The following is a 27,258-nucleotide window of genomic DNA, read 5'->3' as shown; positions in this document are numbered from 1 at the left end:
TGTCGTCTCTGTGCTTTATCTGTCCCTTCAACCCCTCCCCCCCCATGTCACGTCTTTGGTGCCCCCACTCACCTTTTTGGTGCCTGGGGCAGGCAGGAGTGATGACATTACCTGTCTAGCTCCCTTTACCTCCTCAACCTCCAATGCAAACTGGGTTTTAAGAGAAAGGAGCTGTTGAAGGCATCCCCTTCCCCCGAAATAAAATGGAAATATACATATGTATATACACACACACACATCTATGTGTATATAGAAAGACAGAGCAAGAGAGAGCGAGAGCGAGAGAGAGAGAGAAAGACTTCTCTGAGAACCTTGACCGCCCCTCGCCCCGCCATCTCTCCTGGGTTATGAAACTCACAGCAATGACTCCACTGCGTTCCTACCTCGGTCCTTGGCCTAAGTAACTTTGAAAATAAACTTGCAAATATAAATATCTTTTAAAAAATAGTTTGCTCTTCTCCGATCGGGCGGCCTAAACATTCTTTATCTTGAGCGGGGAGCTTGCTCAGGCAGGGAATCTGACAAGGTTTGGGGGAGGCGGGTGGGGCGGGGAAGCCTCCCCCTTGTTTCTGTTGTTTAAGTCACCCTGGCCGCTCAACAACAAAAGGGCTTGTGCTCATTCCCCACCTCCTTCTCTGTCACTGTCTGTCTCCCCACCCACACGGCCTCGTTGGCCAGTCCCGCTCCTCCTCCGCCTTCTCAGCCCTCACCCGATGTGCAACACAACTGCTCTCATCGCGTCCAATGGGTCTAATTAGTGCAAAAAAAACCATCCTCCCACTTTTCCAAGATGCTGCATCCCTGCTTCCGAGGGCTGGTTGGACCGTTCTGGGCCTCCGGCAACCCTGAACCCAGGCTTCAGCCTCAGGGGGCGGAGAGCTCGAGATGGGAATCGGAGCCGACCCTCCCGTTTCCACCCGGGGGGAAGTGGAGGGCGAGAGCCGGGTGGGGGTTCCCGGAAGTGGGAGATGCGGCGTCTTCCAACGGAGACCCCGGGGAGGGCACGACCAAAACAAAAGGAAGCATAAAAGGCGCATGGTTACAAGACAACAAGGTGGATTAGGAAGAAGATCCCCCCCCCCCCCCCCACGGGATAAAGCTTCAGAAGCAATTACGGATATACGGGAAACGCTTCGGCTTCGGCCGGCCCCTTCCCCTCGCCCCGTCCACTTTCCGGGCTGCAGGTTGGCCGCTGCCTGGCCGAGTGGTGTGTCTTCGGGCCCTTGAGCCCTCAGCCGACCGTAGGCCACAGCTGACCCAAGACGGGCGGCGGAGATGGGCCCCCATCTCCTGGCGCCACCCCCCCTGAATTTCACCCCCCACCCCCACCCCCAAACTTTCTGGTGAGGGTGGAGTAGCCTTTGGTCTTGCCCAATGAAACCCGCAGGCAGATCTCCCAGTTCTCCAGTCTTTCGCATCGCTCCTTCCTCCCTTCCCTCTTGTCCAAAGTTTACATTCACTGGTGGTTTTTTTTTTTTTCCTTAAAAGGGGAGAGGGGAGGAGATGCAGCCTCCAGGAGACTGCCAGCTCCTCTCCGACTACCCCATCCCAGAGAAGAGTCAAAAAGAAACGTTCAACTTCTCTCCTTGCCTGGGGCAGGGAGACACGTGTACAGTGCAAGTGTTCAGTACAGGCTTCCTTCCAGACAGGCTTCCTGCCCTCAGATCTAGCCGCCACCCCTCAGCTACCTCTGCTCTTTCCACCCCTGTGGATGACCGTCAGCTCCTTTGTGGGCAGCGGGCGGGTCCGCTAACTCCACCGCGATGGACTTTCCCAAGCACCTGGAACAGTGCTCTGCACAGAGCAGGCGCTCGATAAACAGGCCACTGGTCAGTGGCATATCCACCCCGTCAGCTGGGTGTCGATAACCCTTTCCCAGGAAAATTCCGGATGGGGCAAGCCTTTCAGGCGCCTCGGGGCCAATCCTACCGTCTAGAACAAACCCTGAACCGGACACTTACTTGCACAAAGACACACAAACACAGTAATACCACTGAAGAAATGACAGATTTGCTCTGTTGTTTTGTACCAGGCAGTAGACACCCCCCTCCCCACCCCCCGGAAAAAAAACCAAAACAAAACAAAACCAAAAATAACCAAAAAAAAAAAAAAAACAAAACAAAACAAAACAAAAAACTTTGCTGTTTTTTTTCTTTTTTTTAAAAAAACAAGTTGCCATTTCTCTCCTTTCCTTATCCCCCGAAACACATTACTTCATCGGTATCTTTGGCAACACTTTATCACAACCTTAATTTCTTAAAAAAATCAATGTTTATATACAGTATATGATTGGGGCATTTCTTTCTCTCTTCCATGCAACTACTTAACATCGCTTGTTACAAAAGGAAAACAGGTCAAAAGGTTAAGGCAGAATGTATGTGGAGATAAGAGGTGCTTGTGCTAAAGTGTTGCCTGCATTGTTCTACACGAATCTGTCCGCTCTGAGTGCCTAGTTTGTTCCCCAAAGTTCTACGGAAGGCAAAAGCGTTTTCATCATAAACAAAGTAGGTGGGGCGGGGGAGGGAAGAGGGGGCATTGTTGTTCCCTAAATTCAGTTGACCAGATACCCTTCCTCGCCAGCCCTCCTCTTCCAGAAACAAGGCAAGACCTTAGGGAGGAGAGGGGGAAGGCCGGGGAAAGACCTCACAAATGCAGTTATCACACGGAACCCCTTGGAGCTCTTGGGAGAAAAGCCTCCCCCTGCTCCCCTTGGAAGCTTCTCCTTAGCTCCCGACTCAAGCTCGGACCGAACGGGAAAACCCCCTCCCTTGGTCACGCATCTGCACCATCCCTGCTCCCATCCCCCTCCTCCGTTCCTTGGAACAGATGGCAGCTCCAAAATAACCGGTCCTGTGATTTTCAGGTGTGAAATAGGACAGCCTGTGTTGGGAAGGAGGGTCTGTGGATGGAGCCATCTGCAGATAGAGGCCTAAGGGCTTGAGAGCACTGTCTCCACCCCTCTCCCCCCATCTCCCCTGCCCCTCCACCCAAAGAGAAATCCTGAGACGATTTGGAGTGACGGGAAGGCCTTTTTTTTTTGTTGTTTGTGTTGGGTTTTTTTTTTTTTTTTATTTCCCTTTTTAAAATCACAGAAGTCTCTGGGGTGAAAAAGTTCAAATCAAACAGGTGAGAGCTGGGGAATTAGGGAACTGAAGCCGGAAAACAGATACTGCCACTGCTGATTACAATAAAGAACCTCACGTACTATTTACAAGTCCTTGCTAGGTTTGCATATGCAAGATTGAGCCAGTGCTAAGCAGGGGCAGGACTTGGGACACGGAGGATCCATTCCCCATCCCCTCTCCCATCATCTGCCCCTGTTTCCTATCTAGGGTTGGAAGGTGAAGGAGGATGAACCTTCAGGGGGAGGATACGGAATTTCTGGACTCTTTTTTGCTGCCAGGAATATCGAGCGCTAACTGGGATGGGGAGGTGAGACAGGGAACAGAATGGGATGACGGGGGACGACGGAAGAGCTTCGTTTCTCTCCTTCGCCTCCTTCAACTTTGTCCTGAGGTTGGCGAGCCCTCCGTGTTTTGGATTTCTAGAAAGTCCTCCTTTCTGACTTTTTTAGTCTTCCGTTCGCAAACGCAACCTGAGGCTCAACCAGGGCTGGGCCTCTCCGGGACCATCAGCAGGGCCCGAGACTGTTAGCTCTCTGCGGGCTGCGGATCGCCGCGGCAGTGGCTACCGACTCACTGAACGCCCCCGAGTGCTTAGTACAGTGCTCTGCCCACAGTAAGCACTCAGTAAATACCCCTGATGGATTTAAAGCCTTGGAGTAGGTATTGGGGAGCTCGTAGGGGGTGTGTGTGTGTGTTGGGGGACTGGAGGGGTGCGTGTGCATGTGTGTCCCAGAGCTGTGATATTCCCTGTCTCCCTGCCCCGCTGCCCCCGACTCAAGATCCCACTTCGGATTTGGGATAAGAAGGGGGGAACCAGTGGGGTCACTGCCGTTCACCTTGGCTTGGTCCAAAACGGCCGAAATGGATCCTTCCGCATTGGAAGGAGGCCAAAACGAAGTCCGAGGGGAAAGGAAAGGGGGCCCAGGTGATGAGAGTGACTCAGGGGCAAAAGCTGTGGCTGGCGAGGGGACAACGGCAGACCAAGCTGGGGGACGCGGGGGCAAGTTGGAGGGATCCGGCTGGCTATAAAATACATGGACAAGATCCCATTTCTCCTGGGCTTTCCACTTCCTTCCACCCCACGGCCCTTTCCCCTGCTTCTTGGCCCAGGGGGAAGGAAGGGAAAGAGACAGGAGATAAATCTACGGCTAGCACTGGCAATAAGATGTTTAAAATACTAAAAGAATCCCCCAAAGGGAGGAAAAATAAAAACACAAAAATCCATATTTCCTGCCTAAAATTCAAGCTTCCGGTGCGAAGTGTAAACACTTCTGAGGGTTCTAGGTCCCGTCACAGAACCTAATTAGCACAGTTCCTCGTTTATTACTTCGGGAAATAGAAGTGAATTCTGCTTTTGTGGGGTTTTCTTATTTTTTACAAAAATAAATCAATTTTAGGAATTCATTTAACAATCTGTTTTTTGTCTTTTTCATTTTTCATAGAAGTTGGTTGCAACTTGTAAACATGTTTTAAATTAAGAATTAAGATAAAGTGTAGTACCCGTTCCATTACAAAGTGCTAAGACTTCAAAAATTTTTTTTCTTTCGTTTTTGTATTTTTTTTTTTTTTATTGCTTTTGCTGCATTGAACATCTCAACTCTCTCCTCCCTGCCCCACTCCCGCTTGCCCGGACCCTGTCTCCCCCTGCTCGATCCCTAGTTACATTCACCCCCTCGCTGACCGACTGTTCCCTCTTCAGGAATTTTCACAAGAAATCTAAAAGTGCTTTCAAGAAAAGGGCTTTCATCTCTCAATGTCTCCCACTGGGTGGGTGTGGGGCGGGGGGGAGACGGAGACAGATGGACAGAGCCTCTCTACTCCCTCCCCAGAGGGTCGCCAAGACCAGATTTTTTTGGGGGGTGGGGAGGGAGAGGAGGGGGGAAAGACACTACCGGTAGAACCGGCTGATCGTAGAACCGGCTGATCGGAGGCCGAGGCCGCGAGAGCGTCCCTAATGCTACTTGCCCGAAGAGGGGGGCGGCACGGGGGCTATTAAGTGCAGCAAGCTGCAAAGAGGGCTATGGTGAGTGCTAATTGGGTCCCCTCCTCTCTAGCCAAGAAAGTAAATATCTGTGTTTTAGTGGCCATGAGCGATGGGCCCGGGTCTAAGCCTGGGAACAAACCAGGACTCTCTGAGGAGGGCCTGAAGCTGTTCCCTATTTGGTGGGAACGGGGGAGGGGGTTTGAGGGAGCCAAGGGAATCATCGTGGGAAGGGGAGGGGGTGGGGAAACCCCCTATTAAGTGCCCTGAGGAAAGGGGAGGTGGAGATCAAGGAGCTGGGGGGGGAAGGGGGCGCAGTTTAAAGTCCACCAGGTGAGGGTGGACAGAAATCCAGCTTTTAAGGTCTTGTCTGAAAGACAAGGGACTACTGCAGAGGAGGAGAGAGCCCTGGAATTGCCAACATGGAGGCCCCGAGACCGGGAGGGTCCGCTGGGCCACAGGACAGGCTCCTCACTCGGGGGACAGGGAGGCCGGGAGAGGCCCCTCTGTCCCTCCCCTGCCCCGCCTTCCCTCCCCACACATAGTCCCGTTCCTCCCCAGTGGGGAGATTACTTTGGAAAAGAAAAATAAGAACAAAACAAGGAAAAAAACAAAAACAAAAAGAAAAAAATAATAATAAACCAACAAAACACAATCCAACCCGCCTCAGCCTTGCCCAAGTGGGCCCAGCTCCCACCACCTACCTCCCGCCCAAAACACTGGTCTAGTCTGCATTACTACGGTGACGGCCACTCCCTACGGCCCTGGCCTTGCTCCCTCTTCCCTCGGAACAGGTCGCCAGGTTAGAGGGGGAATGAAGGCCCTGGGGCTTTGGCAGGAAGGCGGGCAGGAGGAGGGGAGCTGGAGAAACACATCGATAAGAATATTTTCTTCTAAAAAAAAAAGGGGGGGGGAAACATCGTTAAACAGAAAAATCTGAGGAAAGTACTAACTAGATTTTGTGACGTCTCATATATATATATATATATATATATCTGTATATATATAGAATTTCTTTTTCTTTTTTACTTTCTTATCTTTTTTTTTTTTTTGGTTTTAGGAGAGTCCCACTGTTAAGTTACCGTCAGATGACCCTCCCGCTACATTCATTCTTCCCAGAGCCTCTTGGCCGGAGCTCTCATCTTCCTCCTCAAAGTGCTTCTCTTGGCCATTCCTCTGGCTGTCCTGGACGGGAGAGCTGCTTCCACCCCCCGGAGGCGGGGCGACGGGGCCGGGCAAGCCGCTGGCGTCGCGTACCCGGGGCTTGCGGCCCCGCCGGGAGGGGATGCCATTGCAGCCGTCCTTCTTAAGGTGCCTGTGCAAATGGTCGGAGCGGACGAAAGTTTTGAAGCAGCTGTCACATTGGTAGGGCCGCAGCCCAGTGTGCACACGCATGTGATTCTTCAAGTCGTAGTTGTGGGCAAAGGCCGCACCGCATTGCTGGCAGAGGTACGGCTTCTCCCCGGTGTGTTTTCTCATGTGCACCTTCAGCTTGTCTTGCCTGCGGCAGCATGGAAACAGAGAGTGCATAAGAAGGGCAATCAGTGATATCCGGGGTTCCCTTCGGCCCGCCCCCCTATCGCGGCTTCCCCGAGAAACCTCCGTTCTCTCCACTCCATGCTGCCTGCCCCCACTCCATGCCCACTCTAGCCCGTTCCACGGCACCTAAGCACTCGCTCACCGCCCCCACCTGCCCCAACTCACTTCCCTGTACGTTACTGCTTCTCCTTCTCTACAGTATAGCTAAGGGACTGTCTCCTCCAGTAGACTGGAAACTCCTTGAGGGCAGGGATCACACAGATACACATTCCCCCTCCGAGTACTTGGCGCAGGGCTCTCACTGTACACCCTAGGGGCGTGAGACCGACCCATTGCCGGGACAAGGGACGCCCTCTCCTATCCCTGGAATCTCTCCCCGGGGGCGCCCCTTCCCGCCTGAGCTCCCCTTCCTTCTTCCCCTGCGACTGGGCTGGCTGTTGAGCGATATTTAAGAGAGCAAGAGCAAGGAAAAGGAGGGGAATTTAAGGTGGCTGAACCAAATCCAAGCTGGTGCCCGAGTCTCCCCCGAGACCGCCGGTCCCAACACCAAAAGGTGGCCAGCCTCGACTCAACCGGCCTTGTAAATAGTTACGGTATTTATAACCGTGGTATTTTTTTGAGCGCTTACGACCCGTCGAGCGCTGGTCTAAGCGCTGGGAGAGATCCAAGTTCAACAAGTTCACACAGCCCCGGTCCCACACGGGCGTGCTCACCGTCTAAGTCGGAGGGAGGGCGGGTAGGCTTGACGATGGGAGAGTTTGCATAAACTCTTGAGGTGAACCCCCGCCTCGCCTCCTCCAGGAGGCCTACCCCGGTTAATTTCTCACCGCCCCTGCTCAGCTCCCAACACTGCCCGTTGGCCGCTTCTGCATCCCGTAAGCACTCGCATACTCAACCTCCCACAGCTGCACGGGGTACACGTGGGTACGTATTTTACCGACCCTACGACTTCAGCGCTGACTCCGGAATCTATCCACTTCTCCTTCTTCCTCCTCCCCGGCCCCGCCAGACTCTAAGCTCCCCAAGGGCAGGGCTCAGGAGGGCCGCTCATCTCTAGGAGCCCCACCCAAGTGTCGAGGGTCGTGCTCTGCACACAGTAGTTGCTCGATAAATACTACTGATAGAGGCATGTTAACTCTCATTTCCCTCCACTGGACGAGGTTGGGCGGGTGGGGGCTGCACACCTGAAGACTGCGAGCTCCCTGTAGACGGGTTCCCTGCCAACTCTACTGCACTGGACTCTCCCAAGCCAGTCCTCTGCCCACGGAAAATGCTCATTAAATACCACTGACTGACTGACTGATCGATGCCGGAACATGATCGGCGGCTCATTAAAAAAAAAACCCCAAAACAACTGAATGACCCATCACAACGTCTCTCTCCACTGGGGACGAAGAGGGGATGGGGCGAGCGTGATGCATCTTGGAAGCACAAAACTGCCTCAAGAAGGGAAGGGTTGGTGCGATAGGTTGGGTTCATGAATTATTCTGAAACTACAACTGAAACCTCAGAGAGCAACCCTCCAGTAACATGGGTGTTGCTTCAGGGAGCCGAGGGGACGATGGAGTACTCTCCCGGTGCCAGCACCGGTCGCGTAAGCGAGAGCCAGACAACGTTCTAGCCAAGATGCACACCTCAGGAAAACATGCATTATGGCGGAACTGAATAGACAGTGAAGGGTGAATTAGGAAGCGGCATGGCGTAGTGGGGAGAGCCCGGGCCCGGGAGTCGGGAGAACCCGGGTTCGCATCCCGACTCCGCCTCTCGCCTGTGTGACCCTGGGCCAGTCACTTCCCTTCTCTGGGTCTCAGCTGCCTCATCTGTCCAGTGGGGATTTAATCCTCCTGCTTAGACAATGAGCCCCACGTGGGCCGGGGACTGTGTTCGACCTGATGATTTTGTATCTGATCCGGTGCTTCGAAAAGCAGTTGGCACAGAGTAAGTGCTTAACAGATATATTACTATTATCAACATCATTAAGAATCTCCTGGCAAGAGGACACAGAGACACTACTGGAATTCACGGCCAGGTGGTCCTTTTTTTTTTTTCTTTTTCTTTAACTAATCAGCCCTCATGACCACAAACATTTTGGGGGAAATCTGGATAAGTTCTTGAGGTTTCAACTGCATTTGAAAACCTGGTACACGGTAGCGGGCAGTGACACCGAGCTTATTTGGCACGATTAACTCGAACTCTCTTCGGACCAGCTACCCTCCCAGCACCTGGCAGGGTGGCGTGTGAGCCTACGGCCTATGCGGCGCTCCTTCTGGGTTCTGTCAGGGGACCTGGGTTCTAATCCCGGCCTCCGCCGTTTGCTCGCCACGTGGCCTCGGGGCAAGTCGCTCCGCTTCCCCGTGCCTCAGTCCCTTCATCTGTAAAATGGGGATTCAATTCCCGTTCTCCCTCCCACTTAGGCCTGAGCTCCACGTAGGACAGGGACTGGGTCTGACCGGAGTATCTTATCTCTAGCCGGCACTTAGTACAGCGTTCGGCACAGAGTAAGGACTTCAACACTATTATTATTACTGTTACTCGTAATAACCAACCTGGCTACGTTACCAGTTCGAGGGAAAGTCCGTTCAACTCACTCACCCCGGGCATGAATAAACGCCACTGTCGACTCGGAACGGGCATCGGAACCCTCTCTCCAAGCTGTGAATTGGTTTAACTCTACCTGCTGGTGTTACTCGGTTTTTTGCACTTGCCGTTACCAACCTCGCTTTGGCTCCGCAGGCCGCCGAGCTCAAGCAACGATTTTGCCCAAGTAAAAGGAGAAGCCTCCGGGCTCCTGCAGTGAGAAGAGTTAGCAGAGGCCCGGACGACATCAAAGATCGCTATAAAGTTAGCCGGGGCAAGTTCCGGGCTGACGGCAAAGAGCAGAACAGGAGTAGTGACGGTTTTGAGGTGGGGGGAGATGCAGATTTCATAACCCATTCCAACAACCTGTATAATTAAGGTCCAGGTTGCTTTCAGAGCCCTGCCCACTGATAAAGGTAACCAACTGACTCAGTGGGCCCGTGAGTCATGGCCTCAGCTAACGCTACAGGAGGCCCCGAAGTTAGGTTTAGTTCTGCTTTGGGCAACACCAGAAAATTCAGAGGCCCACCTTTCCATTTTTGCCTCTGGTGCAGGAGGGTGAGGGAAGACAAAAGCAGGTGGGGAGGCAGCATGGCCTAGTAGTAATAATAATAGTATCTGGTAAGAGCTTCTTATGTGCCAAGCACCGTTCTAAGCACTGGGCTAGATACAAGGTAAAAAGGAAAGTGAAAGGTAGCGGAAAGGGCATAGGCCTGGGGAGTCTGGGGACCCCTGGATTCTTAATCCCGGCTCTGCCCCCTGCTCGTGTGACCCTGGGTAAGTCACTTCACTTCTCTGTGCCTCAGTTTCCTCAACTGTAAAATAGGGATTCAATACCTCTTCCCCCTCCTGCTTAAGACTGTGAGCCCCACGTGGGATGGGGGCTGCGTCCGACCCGACTGACCCTGTCACTGCTCGAGGACTTAAAACAGTGCTAAGCGCACGGTAAGTGCTTAACCAATGTAATAATAATGGTCATAGTGATAACAAGTGGAAAGGGCTTTGGCATCAGCTGGCCCCCAAGTCCTGACTATCTGGTGTGAGAGGGAGAAGCTCCAGGAAGTGAGCGCAGGCCGGAAGACAGAAAACTCACAGTGCGAGAGAGAAGTCGCGAAGAGGAGAGAACCTCTCTTGCTCCTAGTCCAAGAGACTCTCGGGGGACAATGAGAAATCCTACTTGGGGCCCTCTCTGGCCAGACTGTCCCCGGGAACCAGAGCAGAGCAAAGAGGGATGGGGCGATAAGAGAGAGCAGAGTGGAGAGATAACTGTTCTGCTCCTTTCCTCCCTCCCCCACCCCAATTCCTACCGCCCCTCACCCAGCAGACATAGGGAAATTCCTCTCGGGCCCCGCGAAAGGGGACGATCGAGTGAGTTTCGGAGGTGGTCGCAGAGCGGAGTTGCTTTTGATTCAAAGTGAAACTAAGCCGAGTGACTCTGGGGTGGGGAAAGTCCCCAGCTGGGGCCAAGGGGTGGGAGCAGACATGCAGAATTCAAGGGGCCGAGCGTGTGCTCCTCAGAGACGGCCCCGAGGCGGGTCAGAGGGAACCGACACACCTGGCCTGGGTGGAATCTAAATGGGTGGCCGAGGTGCGGAGAGGTTAAGAGCCCAAGACTCGGCCCCCTGGCAGACAGGTTCAAGAGACCCTCGTGGACGCTGCCAAAAAAAACAAAAAAATGCTGACCCACCTTTAAAAGAGCCTCCTGACCTTTCCCACCTGCTCAACGGCTTAGTGATAACGCACCCGGCAGTGGGGAACCACAGATGATGAGGGAGGACGGGCCCAGGGCTGTGGGTTGCGTTTTCTATTTGGAACCAAACTGATATCTGCAGGCTGATGTCCCTTAGGTCCCGGGCTTTTGTAGGGTCTCGGTAAAGGCCCGGAACCTCTAGGAATCTCTCTGGACCCCTGCGCCAGGCAGGGGAAATCAGCCCTCTTTACCCAATCAACACTCATAACCCGGGCTGTTTTAGAACTTGTAGCTCTTTCCATCTCACACCTCTTTGGGGAGAACTGCTGCTCCCTTCTTCAAGGACTAAAAAGCTGATGCGGGGGGTGGGGCGGGGGGCGGGGAGGAGTCCTGACGCAGAGACTCAGAGAGGAGAAAAAAAAAAAGTCAGAACTGAAGCGAGAGAGGGGGGAGGTTTCAGGAAGGGGTTTCATGAGAAGCAGCAGGATGTGCCAAGGGTGGAGCTGCTTGGGGAGAGGGAAGGAATCTGGCAGTAGCCTTTACAGCCCTTCCCTGGCCCCGACTAGGCTAGGGGAATCCAGGGCCACATCTGCAGAAGGCGAGTCTGGGAAGGGAAGAGGCAACCCTGCCTTGGCAGGAAAGCCAGAAGCTCAGGGCCTCGGGGGGGAGGGGAGCAAGGCCGGGGACTGCGGAGGCAGCACCCACCTTTCCTCCTCCCTGCCCCGATCCCGTCAGCTGTCTGCTGTCCTGCGGGAAGAGGAGGCTTGGGGTCTCTCCGTGTCTTCGAACTGGCTTGGCAGTGGGAACGTGGGGGGCTCTCTGAGGGCGGGGATCACATCTGCTAACAGCCACTGAACTCTCCCAGGTGCTCAATAAATACTCCCGACTGACCGGCTGGGGCAAAGAGCCCCGGGCCCCGTGGCCGGCCGAAGAACTCCCCCAATTCTGCAAGACTTTAGTCGGCCCAGGACCCCGCTCTCTGGGGCTCCGTCCCCTTCGGTGGAATTTGGTCGCTTACACTCCAGGCGTTCTTCCATGAGGTAGGAGGTGCCCCGTCCACCCACCCACCCCACTCCCAGGCACCGCCACACGCCGATCCGCTTCTGCCGTTCAAGAAAACAAGACCCCTGCCACAGCTGGCATAGGGATTCAAGTGGGAGGGACTGGCTTCGGTCCCCAGTAGCTAAGTGCATTATCTACATTCCACGGCTCTCCCATGCAGGGCTCTTTTGATTGCAACACTCCCTTCGCCCGTGGGCCCCGCTCCTCAAGGTGGGGAGGGCGGCTAGGGTGGGAGCAGAGACCAGCGCCTTGGACTAGGGGAGAAGGGAAACCCCCCGTTCAGCTCCTCGGAGAAGTTAGGGTAAACCCAGCTCCCCTCTCCTCTAGGCGGCCACGGGGTTGCTCGGCTGGGGTGGGGGAGGCTTTTCTGCCTAGGGGGCTCAATGTCCTCAGAGAGCTCTCCCCCCCCCCCCCCCCGCCGAGCCCCAGTTTAGCCCCTGCCCGAAATGGGGCCCTCCGTCTCTTCAGCCCCGCAGGCCGGCCCCCGGGGAACCTGCGGGCCCACAGGCAGGGAGCCAGTGACAATGGCTCCTTTCTTCAGCCTCTGCCAGTGGGTGGGGACGAGGTACCCCGGGGGCAGGGCAAGGCAGGAGGGGGAAGCTGAGTCAGTCCCCGGTCCCCGGGGAGCGGGTCCGGGGACACCGCTCCGGGAAGGGCAGCGGGGGCCGGCCGAAGGGCCGAGGCTTCCTGGTGGGGTTCGGCGGGAGAGGGCGGTAGCTGACTCTCTGCTCCTTGCCAGAGCTCTCCGTCTTCAGGCTGGGAAACCCCGTCTCTCTACCCGGACCAAAAGCCTGCCTGCGCCCTTACCCGGCTCCTGTCCTCATGGCTTTCTCTCCGTGCCCCTCTTCCCGCCCCACGCCTTTCTCCCCGGCCCCGCCCCGCCCCGCCTCCTCACCTGGTGAATCTGACTTTGCAGATGTTACACTCGTAAGGTTTCTCCCCCGTGTGGGTACGGATGTGCCGGGGCAGCTTGCCCGCCCCCTGGATCACCTTCTCGCAGATGGGGCATTTCTGGAATGCTTTGGCCCGGATCTTCTTCTCCGCCTTCTGCGACCAGGACGGATAGACGTCGCCCTCGTGAGAACTGCTGAAGTATTTCAAGTAATAATCCATGACCCCTTCGTCCTCCTTGCGCTGATCCTCCTCGCTGCCTCCGCCGCCTCCCACCTGCCGCCCCACCGAGCTGATCATCTGCTGGAGCAGGGCGCTGGCTGCCAGCCCGTCCACCTCGGGCCCGTCCCCGTCCTCCCCGTCGGCGGCTCCGGACAGGAAGCCGGGCGAGTCGCCGGGCTCCTGGGGCTCCGGCGGGGCGGAGGCGGCGCCGCCCTCCTCCTCCCCCCCGGCCAGCCCCCGGCTGCCGTCGTGTCCGTTCTGGGCGGGGGGGAAGAGGCCGGTCCCCGAAGCCGCGTCCTCCTCGCGGTCCAGCCACAGCCCTTGGTTGCTGTCCGGGTCGCCGTCGCTGGCCTTTGGTCGCTCGCTCAGGGGGCCGTGGGCGTAGAAGTCCAGGCCGTTGCAGTCCCCGCCGCCTTCGGCCGCTGCGGCCGCCTCCTCGTCGTCTTCCTCCTCGGTGCCGGGGAAGCCGGGGTTGGTCCAGGGGAAGTTGCAGGGGAGACTGTTGATGGGGTTGCTCTGGAAGAACTCCAGATACTCCTTGGCTCTGAGATGGTTCCGCTGATCAATTTGATCTACTACATCCATCTGGTCATCCTTGGCCAGAATCTGGTGGTCCAGGAGGTCGGCGCACACGTCGCGGACGGCCTGGATCTCCAGCAGCCGGGCGGCGTTATGAATGTCACCCACGTTGGAGGTGCTGACGGTCAGAGTGGCTGTGTAAGCGAAGTCCAGGAGGGCGGTCAGGGCCTCGGCGCTCACAAAGTCAATCTCGTACACGTTCTGCTGGTCTACCACCGCTCCGGAGGTGAAAAGTTTCTTGAAGTACTGGCTGCAGGCTGCCAGCACCGAGCGGTGGGTGGGGAATTCCTGACCCTCCACCAGGATCACCACGTCGCACAGCAGCCCGTGGGTACGCTGCTCGTTTAGGCTGCTCAGGATGTCGCTGCTGTGGTCCGGGAAGGGGATCCCGATGGGGCCATCCACGCCGCCGGCCATCTTCTTTGTGTCAAGATCTGAGAGGGCAGAGACACAAAAGCAGAGGGAGGAGGGTCATGACATGCACCCAGCCATCGGAAGCGGGGGGGGGGGGGGGGGGGCGCGGGGGGGCGGGCCCGGCTTCCTTCTTCCCCTCACCTACCGCCCCATTTGGGAAGCGTGAGGCCGAGGAGGAACAAGAGCCTGTGGGACCCTTCGTTTGTTCGCAGCCGAGGTCGGGGGACGGCAGCGGGCAGGTGGGCAGGTGGGCCGGGGGAGGGGGGAGCAGAGCCTGGAGCCTCAGCTTTACCCGGGAGGGAAATGAGAGGCCAGGCTAAGCCCAAAGTAGCAGATACCTGGACGGCGGGGATGGGACTCTGTAGCCCAGGAACTGGACCGTGCCGAAGTTACGCTGGCAGCAGAAAAGGAGAGCGGAAATGAGGAACCAATATAGCCTGTCCCCTGGATTGATTGGAGCAGAAGCCCCGTTGGCCTGGCTTTCCAGGGCTCCCACTCGGCTCACCCCTCCACGGCTCCTCCAGGGGAGGGGGGGAGAAAACCCCTTTTTGCCTGCAAGAGGTGGGCCCTCGCTACAGGTGGGTCTCTCCAGCCCCGTCCGGCGGCCTCCTCCACCCGCCGGCCTCGGCCCTCTCTCAGATCAGGGAGACCCCCAAAGGGGACAACCTAGTCTGACCCAAAGAGGCCCCTGTAGGGGCTGGCGCCTGGCCTCTCCGCCTCCCAGATACCTCCCTACCAGGGACGGAATCGCTCTGCCGGGAGCGAGGGGCCCCAGCCGCAGAGTGAAAGCGGGGAGGTGAGGTGGGGACGTGACTGTGTTCCCCAGACAACCAAAAGGCCAAGTGGAGGAGTGGAGGGGACTAGAATCTCAGGTTGGCCAGAAGCCAGGGAAGGCACTGGGGGTGGGGATTGGGGGGAGGGGGGGGTCCCTGGAGGAGCAGGGCACGGCCGAGGGGGTCCGATGGAGACCTTGGATCTGACCCCTCGGCCCCAGAGGCCGAATGCCCCTCCAGTGTGATCTTCTGGAGCCCGGAAGCAAACGTGACTTCGGGCTCTGGGGTTCTGTGTCATCCCCTAACGTCACATACGTTGTTGGTCCCAAATCCCACTGTCCTTTGCCACTCTAGCAACCTAAGCAGCCACCGCAATCTGCTGGCCCCACCCGGCCGGCGGAGATTCCCGCCCTCGACCCCTGAAATGGTTCCAGACTCCAACCTTGTGTTCAAACAATCCAACGGCACCAACGGCCAGTCTAGAGGCCTCAGACAAGCTTCCCAATTCTCCGATTCGCCTACACGAAACCCATCTGCATAGGACCCCGGGGCGGAACCAGGCTGAGCTTTGAACCGGGTCTCCTACTCTGAGAGCGGCCATAATTTTCACCTTTCCCGTTGTCGCCAGTTCCTGTTGCCCTGGCAATCTTTCTGGAGATAACTCGCTGCTTTCTGAACACGCAAAGGCCCCGGGGACCGGGCCGGAGCTGCCCATTTCCCTTCCTTACGTGTGTTTAAGGGAACCCGGTCTGCTTGCTTCCCGGAGCGCCTCGTTGACTGACTTCTGCCCTGCCCATACCAGCTCTTCCATTTCCCTGTACTCAAAAGGCTCGCGCTTTCCTCCATCCGGTGCTGAGACGGCAGCCTCGGGACAGACGGCCAACCCGTTTCTCGAGCAGATTCCCCGGACTCGATTCCGCCAAAGGGATAAAGCTTCGTTTAAAATAAAACTTTCCGGCTGGCTCTGCAGGCCCCTGGAATTTTGTCTTTCCCCCACCCCTCCCACCCCCTTTCCTCTCTTGCCTTCACATTCATGACTCATCCACCCGGCTCTTGAGCAACCCACTTGCTCCCTTCCCTAGAGAGTTTCACCCAAAGTGGGAGGGGGCTGCACTGCAGGCTGGAGCTCCTCCCTCCCCTTGCTCTCTCATCTTGGCAGCCCCTCCAGCTTAAACTAGATGCCCGAGGAGAGCTCGGAAGACTAATGAGGGCATGTGCTCTGTGAGCAGCTAAAGACGTGGAATCCAAGACTTAATCCAAGCACCCAGAGGGGAATGGGGGAATCACCGTGGTTCGGGGCTTTTCCGGGGGCGGGGGGAGGGGGGGTCTCGGTGGTAGCTGCAGACCTCCTTCTTCCAAGAGAGTGCTTGGAGGGGGCTAAGTGGGCCCCCCCTCCCGCCCCTCCCTCTCCACCTCGGGCCCGGGCTACCGGCTTTCTTGGAATCTCCAGAGAGAAGAAACTGGCCCCCGGATAGAGCACGGGAAGGCCCGATAGGTCCACGAGGCCACGGGAGGGGCGGGGGGACAGGCTGGGAGGCGGCGTACTTGGTTACACAGAAAATCTTTTGTGCTGGTCTGCTAGCAGACAGGAATGGCAGACCCAGACGAGAACTACAACTCCCAGCAGCCTCTCCCCCTAGAACCTTCCCTCTGCATCTCCCTCCCTCCTCTCCTCCCGCCCCCCACCGGTTGCCGTTGCTCGGCTGGATCATCGGTTGCTGTCTCATCGCAGCCGTTATCGTGGCGCTCTGTGGCTGCCCGGCCCCCTCCTGTTTCCGCCAAGCTGTTTGCTGCCTGGTTGCCACTGCCGCCGCCGCCCCCTCCCCGGGTCTGCCGGGGGCCAAGAGCTAACTCCCCGAGTCCCCGGGACCGAGCTCCAGAGCTCTCCGATGCAGCAGGAGGATTCGAGAGAGCCTCGCGCTCTCCAGGGGAGGGCCGGGAGAAAAGGAGGTCTGTGGTGGCCAGGGTTTTGGCCACCCCAGGACGGGGGGCCGTACTAAGCACTCAGTACAGTACTCTGCCCGCAGAAAGCACTCAAAATCCATCGACTGACCGATGGACGGGCTGGCTGCTCAATCGGCTCCACCCCCATCTCTCTCTCTCTCCTCCCAGGCAGTGACTGGCAGCTCAAAAAAGGCAGCCGCTGATGACCGGGCACAGGGTTGGTATGTGGCGGGGCCAGGGGGGCCACAGCCCCCAAGATTTCTAAGTCTGGTCCCTTGGCTGCTCCGCCTGAGGCCCGAGCGACCCCATAGGATGAGTGGGGACGCCAGAGGGTGGCGACACTGAAAATCCCCAGTTCCCGGTGCCCTCCGACCAGCCTACTGGGCCTGGGTTGGGGGGCGGTTTAAACTCCAAGAACGAGCCTGAAGTCCAGCCTCAGCTCTTTGCCGTGGCGAAAATCAGGGTAAAGTGACCACTCTTGGGCGGGGGGCAGTGGGGACACCCCTAACTGAAGCTGCTCGCCTCCCAACTAGAGTGGCCACTCATCCGGTCTCCAGCCCTGTACCCACATGGCACCTGAAACCTTTATGTTCACGCCTTTTTTTTTTTTTTTTTTAAAGCACTCAAGTCTCCCTCTCCCTGAGCTCCCGCTGAGTCCCGTGGACTCAGGGGCGCCCATCCCCAAGGGGACGTGGGTGGGGAACGCAATGGCTCTGGAGTAACGGAGGGAGCCCGGTGTGGGCCCTCCTCCCCCACAGCGCTTAGTACAGCGTTCAGCCCATAGTAGGTGGTTCATAAATACTCCTGCTCCACCTACTCTGAGCACAGGCAAGGGCCCCTGGATCGGGTGGCCGGCCTCATAGCTCACTTTGGACTCCGTCACCTACCGGGACCAACGGGGACCTGCTCCCCTGGGCCGTGCCTCCATTTCCCATCCCTGTCCTGTCCCTATCCCTCTGAACAACGAGGAAACCCCTGACAGCTCCAGGCTGCCAAGCCACAGGCTGGAGATGCGACATTCAGACCCAGAGAAAGGAAACCATTGCGGCACGTGGAAAATTCGCTGCGGTTTTTAAAGTTCTATAAACTCTTATTGCGGGATTTAAGTCAAAGTGACTCCCCAGGGATTGAGCGAACCTCTAAAGTCTCTCAGCTCGAGTGCCTAGAACAGTGCTCCGCACACAGTCGGCGCTCAACCAATACTACTAATTTACCGATCTTGCGAACCCGTTCCGAAACTTCACCCTGCCCCGCTTCCATTTTCCTTCCTGGACCCCCGGACCGTGGAGGAACACTAGACACGAGGCGCCCGTCCCCGACACATGCAACCCCACACAAGACCCCCGAGAGCGCCTGTCCTACAACCGAGTGACAGGAAGGACGAAATGACTTCCTGAAGTCTCTTTCGGAGCCCAGATCCTACATCAAGTTCAAGTGGGGGGGACCCTAAGGTGGTCTGGGGGGTGTTCAGGCCCGTGGACGGGGTCACGTGCTGGATGCCTTAGGTGGCTGACAGGTTGGGAGGGAAGGGCAGCAAGGGGGGGAGAAAGTGGGGGGAGTAAAGAGAGCATGTATGGGGGGGAGAGGGGGAGGGGGAGAGAGAGAGAGGAAGAGGGGGAGGGGGAGAGAGAGAGAGAGAGAAAGAAAGAAAGCGTAAGGAGGCTCTACGTCCCAGCTGAGGTTGGGCAGCTTTATAACAACTGCCCCCAGTAACATCCTCAACCAGTAGTGAGCAGCCTACCACACGCCAGTGTTAAAGGAACAGCTAGCCCTCACCTGGCACCTGTTTTTCAGAAGCCACGGCAGCAGAAAAACAACCCCCGGCCCCATCTCCAAGGCAACAGCTTGTCCTTAGAACGGACTGCGCCGGTCCTTTTGAACGGCCTGGTTCCAATCCCACTGAGATCACCAGCACCACAGGGACCAGGTGAGCAAGAGAAAGCAGGAAGGGAAATGGGGAACTCACAGCCCCCCAGTCTCCCCCCGCCCGCCCCCCGAGGACAGGAACTCGCCAGAGAGTTGCCACCTGTAGGTCCGTCAGCAACCCGGCCCCACATCCACGATCACGCGTTCCTCACCGCGTCGGGCAGAACCTCCTGGCTGACGGTCTCTGGGCACTCCAACTCTCCCTCCCTTTCACTGAGCCACTCTCCTCTCCCACCACACCCCAGCTCACGCTCTTCAACCCCGTCAGGCCCGGAGCCCTCTCCCCCTTCCAAACCACCGGGCCACGGCTCTCCCCGTCTCCAAAGCCCTTCTGCTACCACGCCCCTTCCCCCGATTCGTTTTCCATCACCCGAGATCACGGGCCGCCGCCTCCCCCGCCCCCCCCCGGCCCCCTCCCCAGCCCCCGCCCCCTCCCCGCTACCACCTCGGGACTTCCACACCAACTCCACACTTAGGCACTCACACCCAGCCACAGCACTTCTATACCCATCGTCTTACATACCCTGCTTATTTGAGCACTTACCTACAAATCCATTTTTCTTTTCTCCTCTTCCATCTGTAAATTATTTGGGGCGTCTCCTCCGATAGACTGTAAGCTCCTTGAGGGCAGGGATCGTGTCTTCTAACTCTTTTGTACTCACCCAAGCGCTTAGCGCAGTGCTCTGCACCCAGTAGGCGCTCAATAAATACCATCGATCGATCGCTTAGACTGTAAGCTCCTTAAGATCACGGACCTTATCTTATTCTTCGCTCTTGTCATTCCTCTTGGCGCCTAGTACAATGTGTGGCACCAAACGGATGCTAGATACCGTTGACGAGGATGCTGAAGACGCTGGAGAGGGAATGTCTGTCTGTCTCGACTGCAGTTTCCTGGGAGTCCAGCAGGAAAGGAGGGAAGGAGGTTGGCTTAATGCCCAGGACTCCTGGGTTTTCTTGTAGCCCTGCGCCCACAAGCTCCACGGAAACAGAGTAGTCTCCTTGCTTTGTCTTGCTTTAGTTTCCCCCACCTGTGAGATGGGGACAATGCCGCCCACAGGTAGGATGGCCGCGGGCACCCCCGTGCCGGGCCGCCGCCTCCCCGGCGGCCTCCCCCCACCACCCCCCGACCTCCGCGGTTTTAGCGGAGTTTGAAAAAAAAAGAAAAAAAAAGAAAAAAGAAACCACTAGGAAAAACCTGAAAAATAAAAACCAGGGTTTTTTAAAATTGGGAATCATTTTCCTCGCGGGCAGGCCTAGTGTGGTACTTCTGTCCGTTTCTGGTGACGCGAGTTTTTGTTTCGAGACCTTTAAGGCGACACCCACTCTCGCGTTAATATTCTGCAAGTAAAGGCATCACAAGGACACGTGAGAAAAAAAGGTCCCGGGTGGGAATCCACAAAACCCAGAGAGTGGCCGGGCGTTTAAAGATCAAGACGCCGGACATAAAATAGGCATCCGGTGCCACGGCAGCACCCGGGGTGGGGTCGAACCAGCTGAAAACTGGACCGTCTGGTATAAAACCGGAAGAGAGGAGGGGAGGTGGACCCCGCTGCCCCCCAGCCCCCACCCCCAAAAGACCTCTGGGGTTGCCCAGACTCTAGGAGTAGCTCAGTCACCGTTCCTCTAGGATTCTGGAAAGGGAAGGGCACAGGAACGGAGCCCGGTTTTCAAACTGGGGGTACCTTTCCCGGCCTCTGCTGAGCCAGGACCAGCCACCGGAACATAAGGTACCAAAGATGTCGACAAGGGAGAAACGGCCCCACGCCAGCGATCGAGAGATGGGGGAGTTAGTTCCGGCTGGGCCGCCCACTTGCTGGGTGATTCTGACTGAGTCATTTAACCTCTCTGGGCTTCAGTTTCCCCACCTGTAAAATAAGGAAAATACCACCTGTCTTTCCCTGCCTCCCAGGGATGGAATGAGGATAAGTTAGGTGTTAGGTAGGAAAGACTTTCAGAAAACGATGGACAGAGCTTCAGTGAAAAAAATGTAAACCACCCAAGTTGGAGGTGGCGGCTGTGAAGTAGTCATTGTTCTCTTGGAGCCCGCCAGAAACCCCCGAAGAGGTGGAAGCAGGGAGAGACTGGGTAGTAGGAAGGGTATTTAGTAGGCAGGCCCAATGAAGACTTCCTGGAATTCCCATTCCCCAGAGATCTCTGGCGGGAGCAGAGTTTGCCCAGGGCTGTCCCAGTTTTAACCCACCTTAGCCCAGCCCAGGCATGGCAGGTGTGGGTTTCCAGCAGGGGGGCGGGAGGGACGGGGGGCGGGGTGTGTGCGAAGTCACTGTTTTTCCCCCGACACACAACTGTTGGGGCGGGACTCCCGGCCTTGCTCAGCCCACGTCTCCAGCAAGGCCTGAGAGTTTCCGAGCAGGCTGAAAAGACCCACTCGGGGGTCTGTCTGACCCGCCCGCCACTCCCCGGCCCCATCCTGCTCTCTCCCCACCTGAAGGCCCAGGCGTCCCCTTCCCCTCCCCACCCCACCCCGACCCCATTCACCCCCGTCTACAGCTCTCTGGCCCCTTCACCCCAGAGCTGAGAAACGAAGGATGGAAACCCCAACAGTAGGATTTGCCAAGACACTGCACCTCTCACTACGGTGGCCACCGACAGCCCTCGTGGATACCGGACAAGGAGACGCACGTGACGTCACGCGGTATGCCGGCCGTGCAGCATAAGATAGTGACATCACAGGTGTCGCTTTGCAGAAATCCAGCAGAGGCTGCGCGGGGGGGTGGGGGCGGGGAACCCCTGACTCCCTTCCCGTCACTCCCCAAACCCCCCGGCTCCAGAGCCCTCGCATCCCCCTCCCGGGTCCCTCCGGATACGAGCGCCTCCCCGGAGCCGAGGGCCACAGAATTTGGGGGCGGAAACCACGGTGGGCGGCGGCTGGACGCTTCAAATGAAAACGCCAGAGGCCGCCGGGGCCGTATCCGGACGGGACAGCACGGGCGGCAGCAGGCTCGCTTTTCGCATGGGGCACTGAAGCCCAGAGATATCGAGCGACTCACCCGACGCCCCGCCGGGGAGAGCCCGCCTGGAGTCGGGCCGCCGGCCCTTCTGCTCTTCTTCCACGCGGAGGAGCGGGATGGGCCGCCACGAGGTTCAGGCGTTTCGAGTGGGTATCTTGGGGTCGGTGGCTGCCAGCTGGCCCTGGGGCTTTAAAGGAGGCAGTGCTTCTCTCTCACCAAGCCCCACGAGTGCCTGGCAACTCACTTTATAAGTCGCTTCTGTCCTCCTCTTGGGAAGGGAGACCATTCACCTTGTTTCTCAGAGGAGGAACTTTAGGCCCAGAGGAGGGAGTGGGAGGGCCAGGGCCCGTTAGGGAGACCCAGGCCACAACTCGAGAGTCTGGATCCTCTAATAAAACCTGTGGCCCAGGAGAGAAGAAAGACGAGCGTGTGCGGGGGAGGGTCGGAGGGCCCCTGGGGATCCAGTGTCCAGTCGATCGAGATTGACGCTCTCATCACATCCCTTTAGATCCCGGCCGGTCAACCAATAGGATTTATTGAGCACCTCCTGGGTTAGAGCACTGTACGAAGCGCCAGGGAGAGTACAGTAGTGTTCGCAGGCACGGTCCCCGCCCCCGAGGAGCTTACGATCTAGCGGATCACCCCGTGGGTCATTCTGGCATTCTCCCAACTCGTGGGAGTCTGGATCCCAAGACGGGCGAACGCTTGAGAAACAGAAGGGCCGGAGAGTCGCAGCCGACTCTCAGCTGGGGCAGCCTAGCTCAGTCTAGCCTGCAGGCCTCCTCAGGGGCTGCCCAGGCCGGGAGACTCCTCGCGTCTTACCCGGGAAAGGCTTCCCAACTTCCTCTCCTAATCCCCCGACCTCGAGGCCCTCCGATCCTCCCAACGTTTAGAGAGCCTTCCCAGGTCGGAAGCGAACTGGCACGCTCCCTGGATCCCGACGGGCACGGCTCGTGGGCCTGGCCACCCCAGAACGTCAGCTCCCGGGGTGCAGGGGAGCCTGATTTTGGCGGTGGGGGAGGGCCCTGTCATTTCCAACCTATTGCGAGAGACTGATCTTCCCCTCTCCCTCCAGTTGTACAGCACACTGCTTTCACCATGCCACCGTTACATAACTCCCACAGCTTGGAAGAGGGATGTGTCCCCTTGCAGTAATAATCAGATGGGAGGCAGGGCGGTCTTGGGACTTAAACAATAGACCCGTTGACCCGGGGGGGAGGGGGGCCGGGGCCAATGTCAGGGCCAGGAGGCGGTTCGGATGACCACCAGGCTGACCCAGATTGGGGCCTGCTCATTTCCTACACCAGAGCCACCCTGTCCTATAATAATAATAATAATAATAATAACGATGGCACTTGCTAAGTGCTTACTATCTACGTGCCAAGCACTGTTCTAAGTGCTGGGGTTGGAGCCGAGGTAATCTGGTTGGCCCACGTGGGGCTCACAGTCTTCATCCCCATTTTACAGAGAGGGAACTGAGGCACAGAGAAGTGACTTGCCCAAGGTCACACGGCAGACAAGCGGCAGAGCCGAGAGTAAAACCCATGACCTCTGACTGCCAAGCCCGTGCTCTTTCCACTGAGCCACGCCGCTTCTCTAGCAGCCTTCGAAAAACTCAGAAATGGAGGCAAGCCTGACCCCTGCCTGGGCCAGAAATTTCCAGTCTGACAACCCCGTCCAAGCAGAGCCCCCACATCGTGGACCCGGGCACAATCTGGATACGAGAGAGGCTGGGAACGTTCCAGGCTTTACTCTGACAGGGAGCCGCCACAAAGATCTGGAGGCTTCTGGGAACTGAAGTCGCAGCAACCCCGGGGATCCACCCTGGATCTGTGTGTGTGTGTGAGAAACATTGCAGAGGCTTGGCGGGTCCCCGCCAGAAGTGAGGCCCGCAAGCCACTTTGGGTTGGGTGGCTGGACCGTCACTGCCTACATACCTGAACCGGGAAGGGCTGGAAGGTGCCCGGATCCAAGCGGGCCCTCTCTAGCCTGGGCAACACTGGGGCAGACAGAGCCGAACGCTACTTGGAGTTGAGTCCCACTTGCCAGCCCTGCCTACCTGTCCCAGGACGGGGCTGCTGTCACCGGCTCCACCTCCAGCACCAACCGCCCAGCAGGGATCTACGGAGAGCCCCGGCCGTGGGCCGGTGGCTCTGAGGGGCAAGCCTAAGCAAGCCCCTCTCAGCAGAAGCTTCCTCACAAAACTGAGGCCTCTCCTGGCCCCTTAGGAGGCCCAGGTGGGAGTAGGGTGGGTGGGCAGGGGGGAGGGAAGAAGAGGAAGTGAGGCAGGGGATCTGCCATTCCTCACCCTCCCAAATCTACCGTTCGGAGGACGCCGGGGTAGATGGATTTCTCCGGCTGGAAAGAAGCTTAAGAGGTCACAATACTGTCTTTCCATCGATCGATCCATCGCATTTATTGTGGATTTGGAAGGGCACAGCAGAACCGGTAGGCACAATCTCGGCCCTCGGGGAGCTTACACTCCGGCAGGGGAGGCAGACGTGAAAATAAACTCTATAGAGGAGGAAGTAAGGGAGTATGAAAGATATGTACGAAAGTGCTACGGGGGGGGGGGGGGGGCGTGGGGTGAGAGTACTCAAGGGCAAGGAACGGCCGAATCTAAAGTGGTAATCGGGGGAGTAAAAGGTGGAGAGATGAGACATTAATCGGGGAAGGTCTCCTGGAGGAGATGTGCTTTCAGAAGAGCTTTGAAGACGGCGAGAGCAGTGGTCTGTCAGATGAGAGGGGAGGGAGCTTCAGAAGCATGGGATGGCAGGCAAGAGGTTGGAGGTGGAGAGATGGGACCGAGGCGCGGCGAGCAGGCCAGCTTGAGCAGAACGAAGAGTGCGAGCTAGAGCACGGTGGGAGACGAGAGTGGGTAAGTAGGAGAGCGAGCTGATTTGAAGGCCTTAAAACCAAAGGCCCGGAGTTTTTGCTTGATGCAGAACAGAATGGATAACAATTGGACGCTTCTGAGTGATGGGTGCGGAACGTCTGAGAAAGCGATCCAGGCAGCGGAGTGAAGTACAGACTGGAGAGGGGAGAGGCTAGAGACAGGGAGGTCAGCGAAAGACTGATGCAGATGTCAAGCCAGGATATGACAAGTACGAGGCCGGGGGTCGGGGTGGGGGTGGCTGACTTTTTTAAAAAAATGGTATTTGTTGAGCGTTCACTAGGTGCCAGGCACTGTTCTAAGCACTGGAGAATAGTAATGAGGTTGGACACAATCCATGTCCCACATGGGGCTCACCGTCTTAATCCCCATTTTACAGATGAGGTAACTGAGGCACAGAGAAGCAAAGTGACTTGCCCAAGGTCACCCGGCAGACAAGTGGAGGAGCCGGGACTGGACCCCAGGTCCTTCTGACTCCCAGGCCCAACCCACTCGACCACGCTGCTTCTGTCCACGCTGTCTGGGCAGAGGGCAGGGGCAGTTCCTGGAAATGCCGTAGGGAAGAATGGACAGAATTTGGAGATGGACTGAACCATGGGGGGAGGTCGCTGAAAGGGGGGAGTCCCGGATAATGCCAAGGTGGTGGGCTTGAGAGATGTGGGGGGTCTGGCAGCATTGTCAGGCGGAGAAGAGAATTTCCTGTGGGACGATGAGGAGCTTGGTTTGGGTCATTCTGAACTTGAGGTGCCAGAGGGACATCCACGTGGAGATGTCCCGGAGACAGAAAGAAATGTGAGATTGGAGAAAAGGTGACAGGTCAGGCCTAGAAAGGTAGGCTTGGAAATCCTCCTCAGAGGGATGGTAAGCCATGGGAGCAGATGAGCTCCCCAAGGGAGCAGAGTGTAGATTAAGAGGAGGAGGAGGGGAGGAGGGGGAGCCAGAACAGAGCCTTAATGGCCACCCACAGTTAGGGAACAGGAAGCAGAGGAAGAGCCGGCGAAAGAGTCCGAGAAGGATCAGCCAGAGATGAGACCCGGGAGAGAAGTGTGTCAGGAAAACCGAGGTTAGATAGTGTTTCCAGCAGAAGGGGGTGGTCCTCGGTGCCTCGGGCAGCCGAGAGGTCGAGGAGGATTCAGGACGGAGCAGAGCAGATCTGGTGAGGAGGAAGTCATCGGTGACCTTGGAGAGTGCAGCGTCAGTGCAGTAAACAGGGCAGAAAGCCTTGGAGAAGCAGCGTGGCCTCGTGGGCCAGGGGAAAAGACCCTGGGAGTCAGACGACCTGGGTTCTGATCCCCGCCCTGCCAAACGCTTGCTGCGTGACCTAGGGCAAGTCACTTCACTTCTCCACGCCTCAGTTCTCCTGTTCCCCCTCCTACTTAGGCTGTGAGCCCCATGCGGGACAGAGACCCGAATCTACCCCGGCGCTCAAAACGGCGTTCAACACATAGTAGGTGCTTAACAGATACCATTAAAAACAAGCGTACAATAAAAAAACCCAACCCCAACCGGACTGCAGAGGGTCAAGGAGGGAGTTGGAGGAGAGGAAGTCAAGGGAGCGGGTGGGTACAACCCGTCTGAGGAGGCCGGACGGGAATGGGAGGAGGCCCTGTCTCCAAGTGGGACTGCACAAATCATTTGACTGATCTTGAGAAGAGCATGCCACAGTCTCGCTGTTGGGGACAAGCCTCAAGGTCTCCACTCTTTAAGAGCCAGGAAGTGCTTCAACTCCTGCAAGAATCAGTCTCGTTCTAGCCTCTATAGACACCCGCCTCCCTCTAGCAACACCCTTGGCCCCTCAGGCGTAAGACCCCAAGCCACCAGGCAGAACGGGGTCTTTGGCCCAAGGACCGCAGCTGCGATCAACAGAGCGGAGGGATGCTGACCGGCCCTCTTCAAATGCCGTGCTCTCAAGGTGCGAGGCGGCGGTTGGGAAAAGGGACTGGTTGAGCTGGGCAAGCCCACCCCCTTCCACCTGGGCTCCAGACTCAGCTGTGCCACTCAGAGTGGGCATCTCGTTTTTCACAAGACTGGCCAGAAGGGTGAAGGGCAAAGCCTGGACGGCCTCGGCGCCCTCTTGGCAGACTGCCCCTTTTCCCGGATCACCTGCCTCTCCCCTGGGTCCTGCCAGATCTTCTCCTGGCCATTAGGGCATCTTTGTGACTGTGCTGGTGCCAGGCACCGGATCCCTGGGTTGGAGGGGTGGGGGTGGGAGGACAGAAGCAGCAGAGCACAGGCCTGGGATCTAACCCCAGGTCTGGTCACGTGCCTCCTGTGTGACCTGGGGCAAGTCATTTCACATCTCGGTGCCTCAGTTTCCTCCTCGATAAAATGGGAATAAGCCCCCGCCCCCTTAGATGGTGAGCTCCATATGGGACAGGGACTTTGCCCGCCCTGTCTTGAATCTACCCCAGTACTTAGAATGGGGCCAGCGCTTAGCAAATACTCCAATTATTATTATTCCTATTATACTTAATAAAACAGGATTTCTTCCCCATTCCCCTGGCCCCCGGGAAAACCCAAGACTTCAGTCGGTCATCCCGAGAGCTGCCAAAAAATGTTGAATGAGGCCCATCTCCCTGTCCAAATCGAGTCCCAGGACGCAGAAGGAAGTTGCCGAACGGGAAGTTCGGCCCCCAGAGAGCTTCCCCTCGTGCCGGGGATGAACAGGCTCAG

At 57.3% G+C, this 27,258-nt stretch overlaps 1 protein-coding gene across 3 annotated transcripts in view; it reads right to left on the bottom strand.

Moving 5' to 3' along the window:
* Window positions 1-2,132: 2,132 nt before the first annotated feature.
* ZBTB7A (zinc finger and BTB domain containing 7A) overlaps window positions 2,133-27,258 on the bottom strand; it is a 32,635-nt gene continuing 7,509 nt past the window's right edge. Inside the window, exons 1-3 of one of the 3 annotated variants that reach the window (XM_029052626.2) lie at window positions 19,268-19,300; window positions 12,870-14,100; window positions 2,133-6,607 (exon numbers count right to left, since the gene is read on the bottom strand). In XM_029052626.2, the coding sequence (XP_028908459.1) occupies window positions 6,163-6,607; window positions 12,870-14,083 (1,659 nt within the window). In that variant the 5' untranslated portion in view covers window positions 14,084-14,100; window positions 19,268-19,300 and the 3' untranslated portion in view covers window positions 2,133-6,162. Of the gene's footprint in view, window positions 6,608-12,869; window positions 14,101-14,418; window positions 14,915-19,267; window positions 19,301-27,258 lie in introns of those variants that run through there. The other 2 variants (XM_029052627.2, XM_029052629.2) reach the window with 2 other exon arrangements.

Source organism: Ornithorhynchus anatinus, chromosome X2 (assembly GCF_004115215.2).
Source record: "Ornithorhynchus anatinus isolate Pmale09 chromosome X2, mOrnAna1.pri.v4, whole genome shotgun sequence".
Lineage (NCBI taxonomy): Eukaryota > Metazoa > Chordata > Mammalia > Monotremata > Ornithorhynchidae > Ornithorhynchus > Ornithorhynchus anatinus.
The sequence above is the reverse complement of the archived record's forward strand: the minus strand, read 5'-3'. Positions and strand labels throughout refer to the sequence as shown.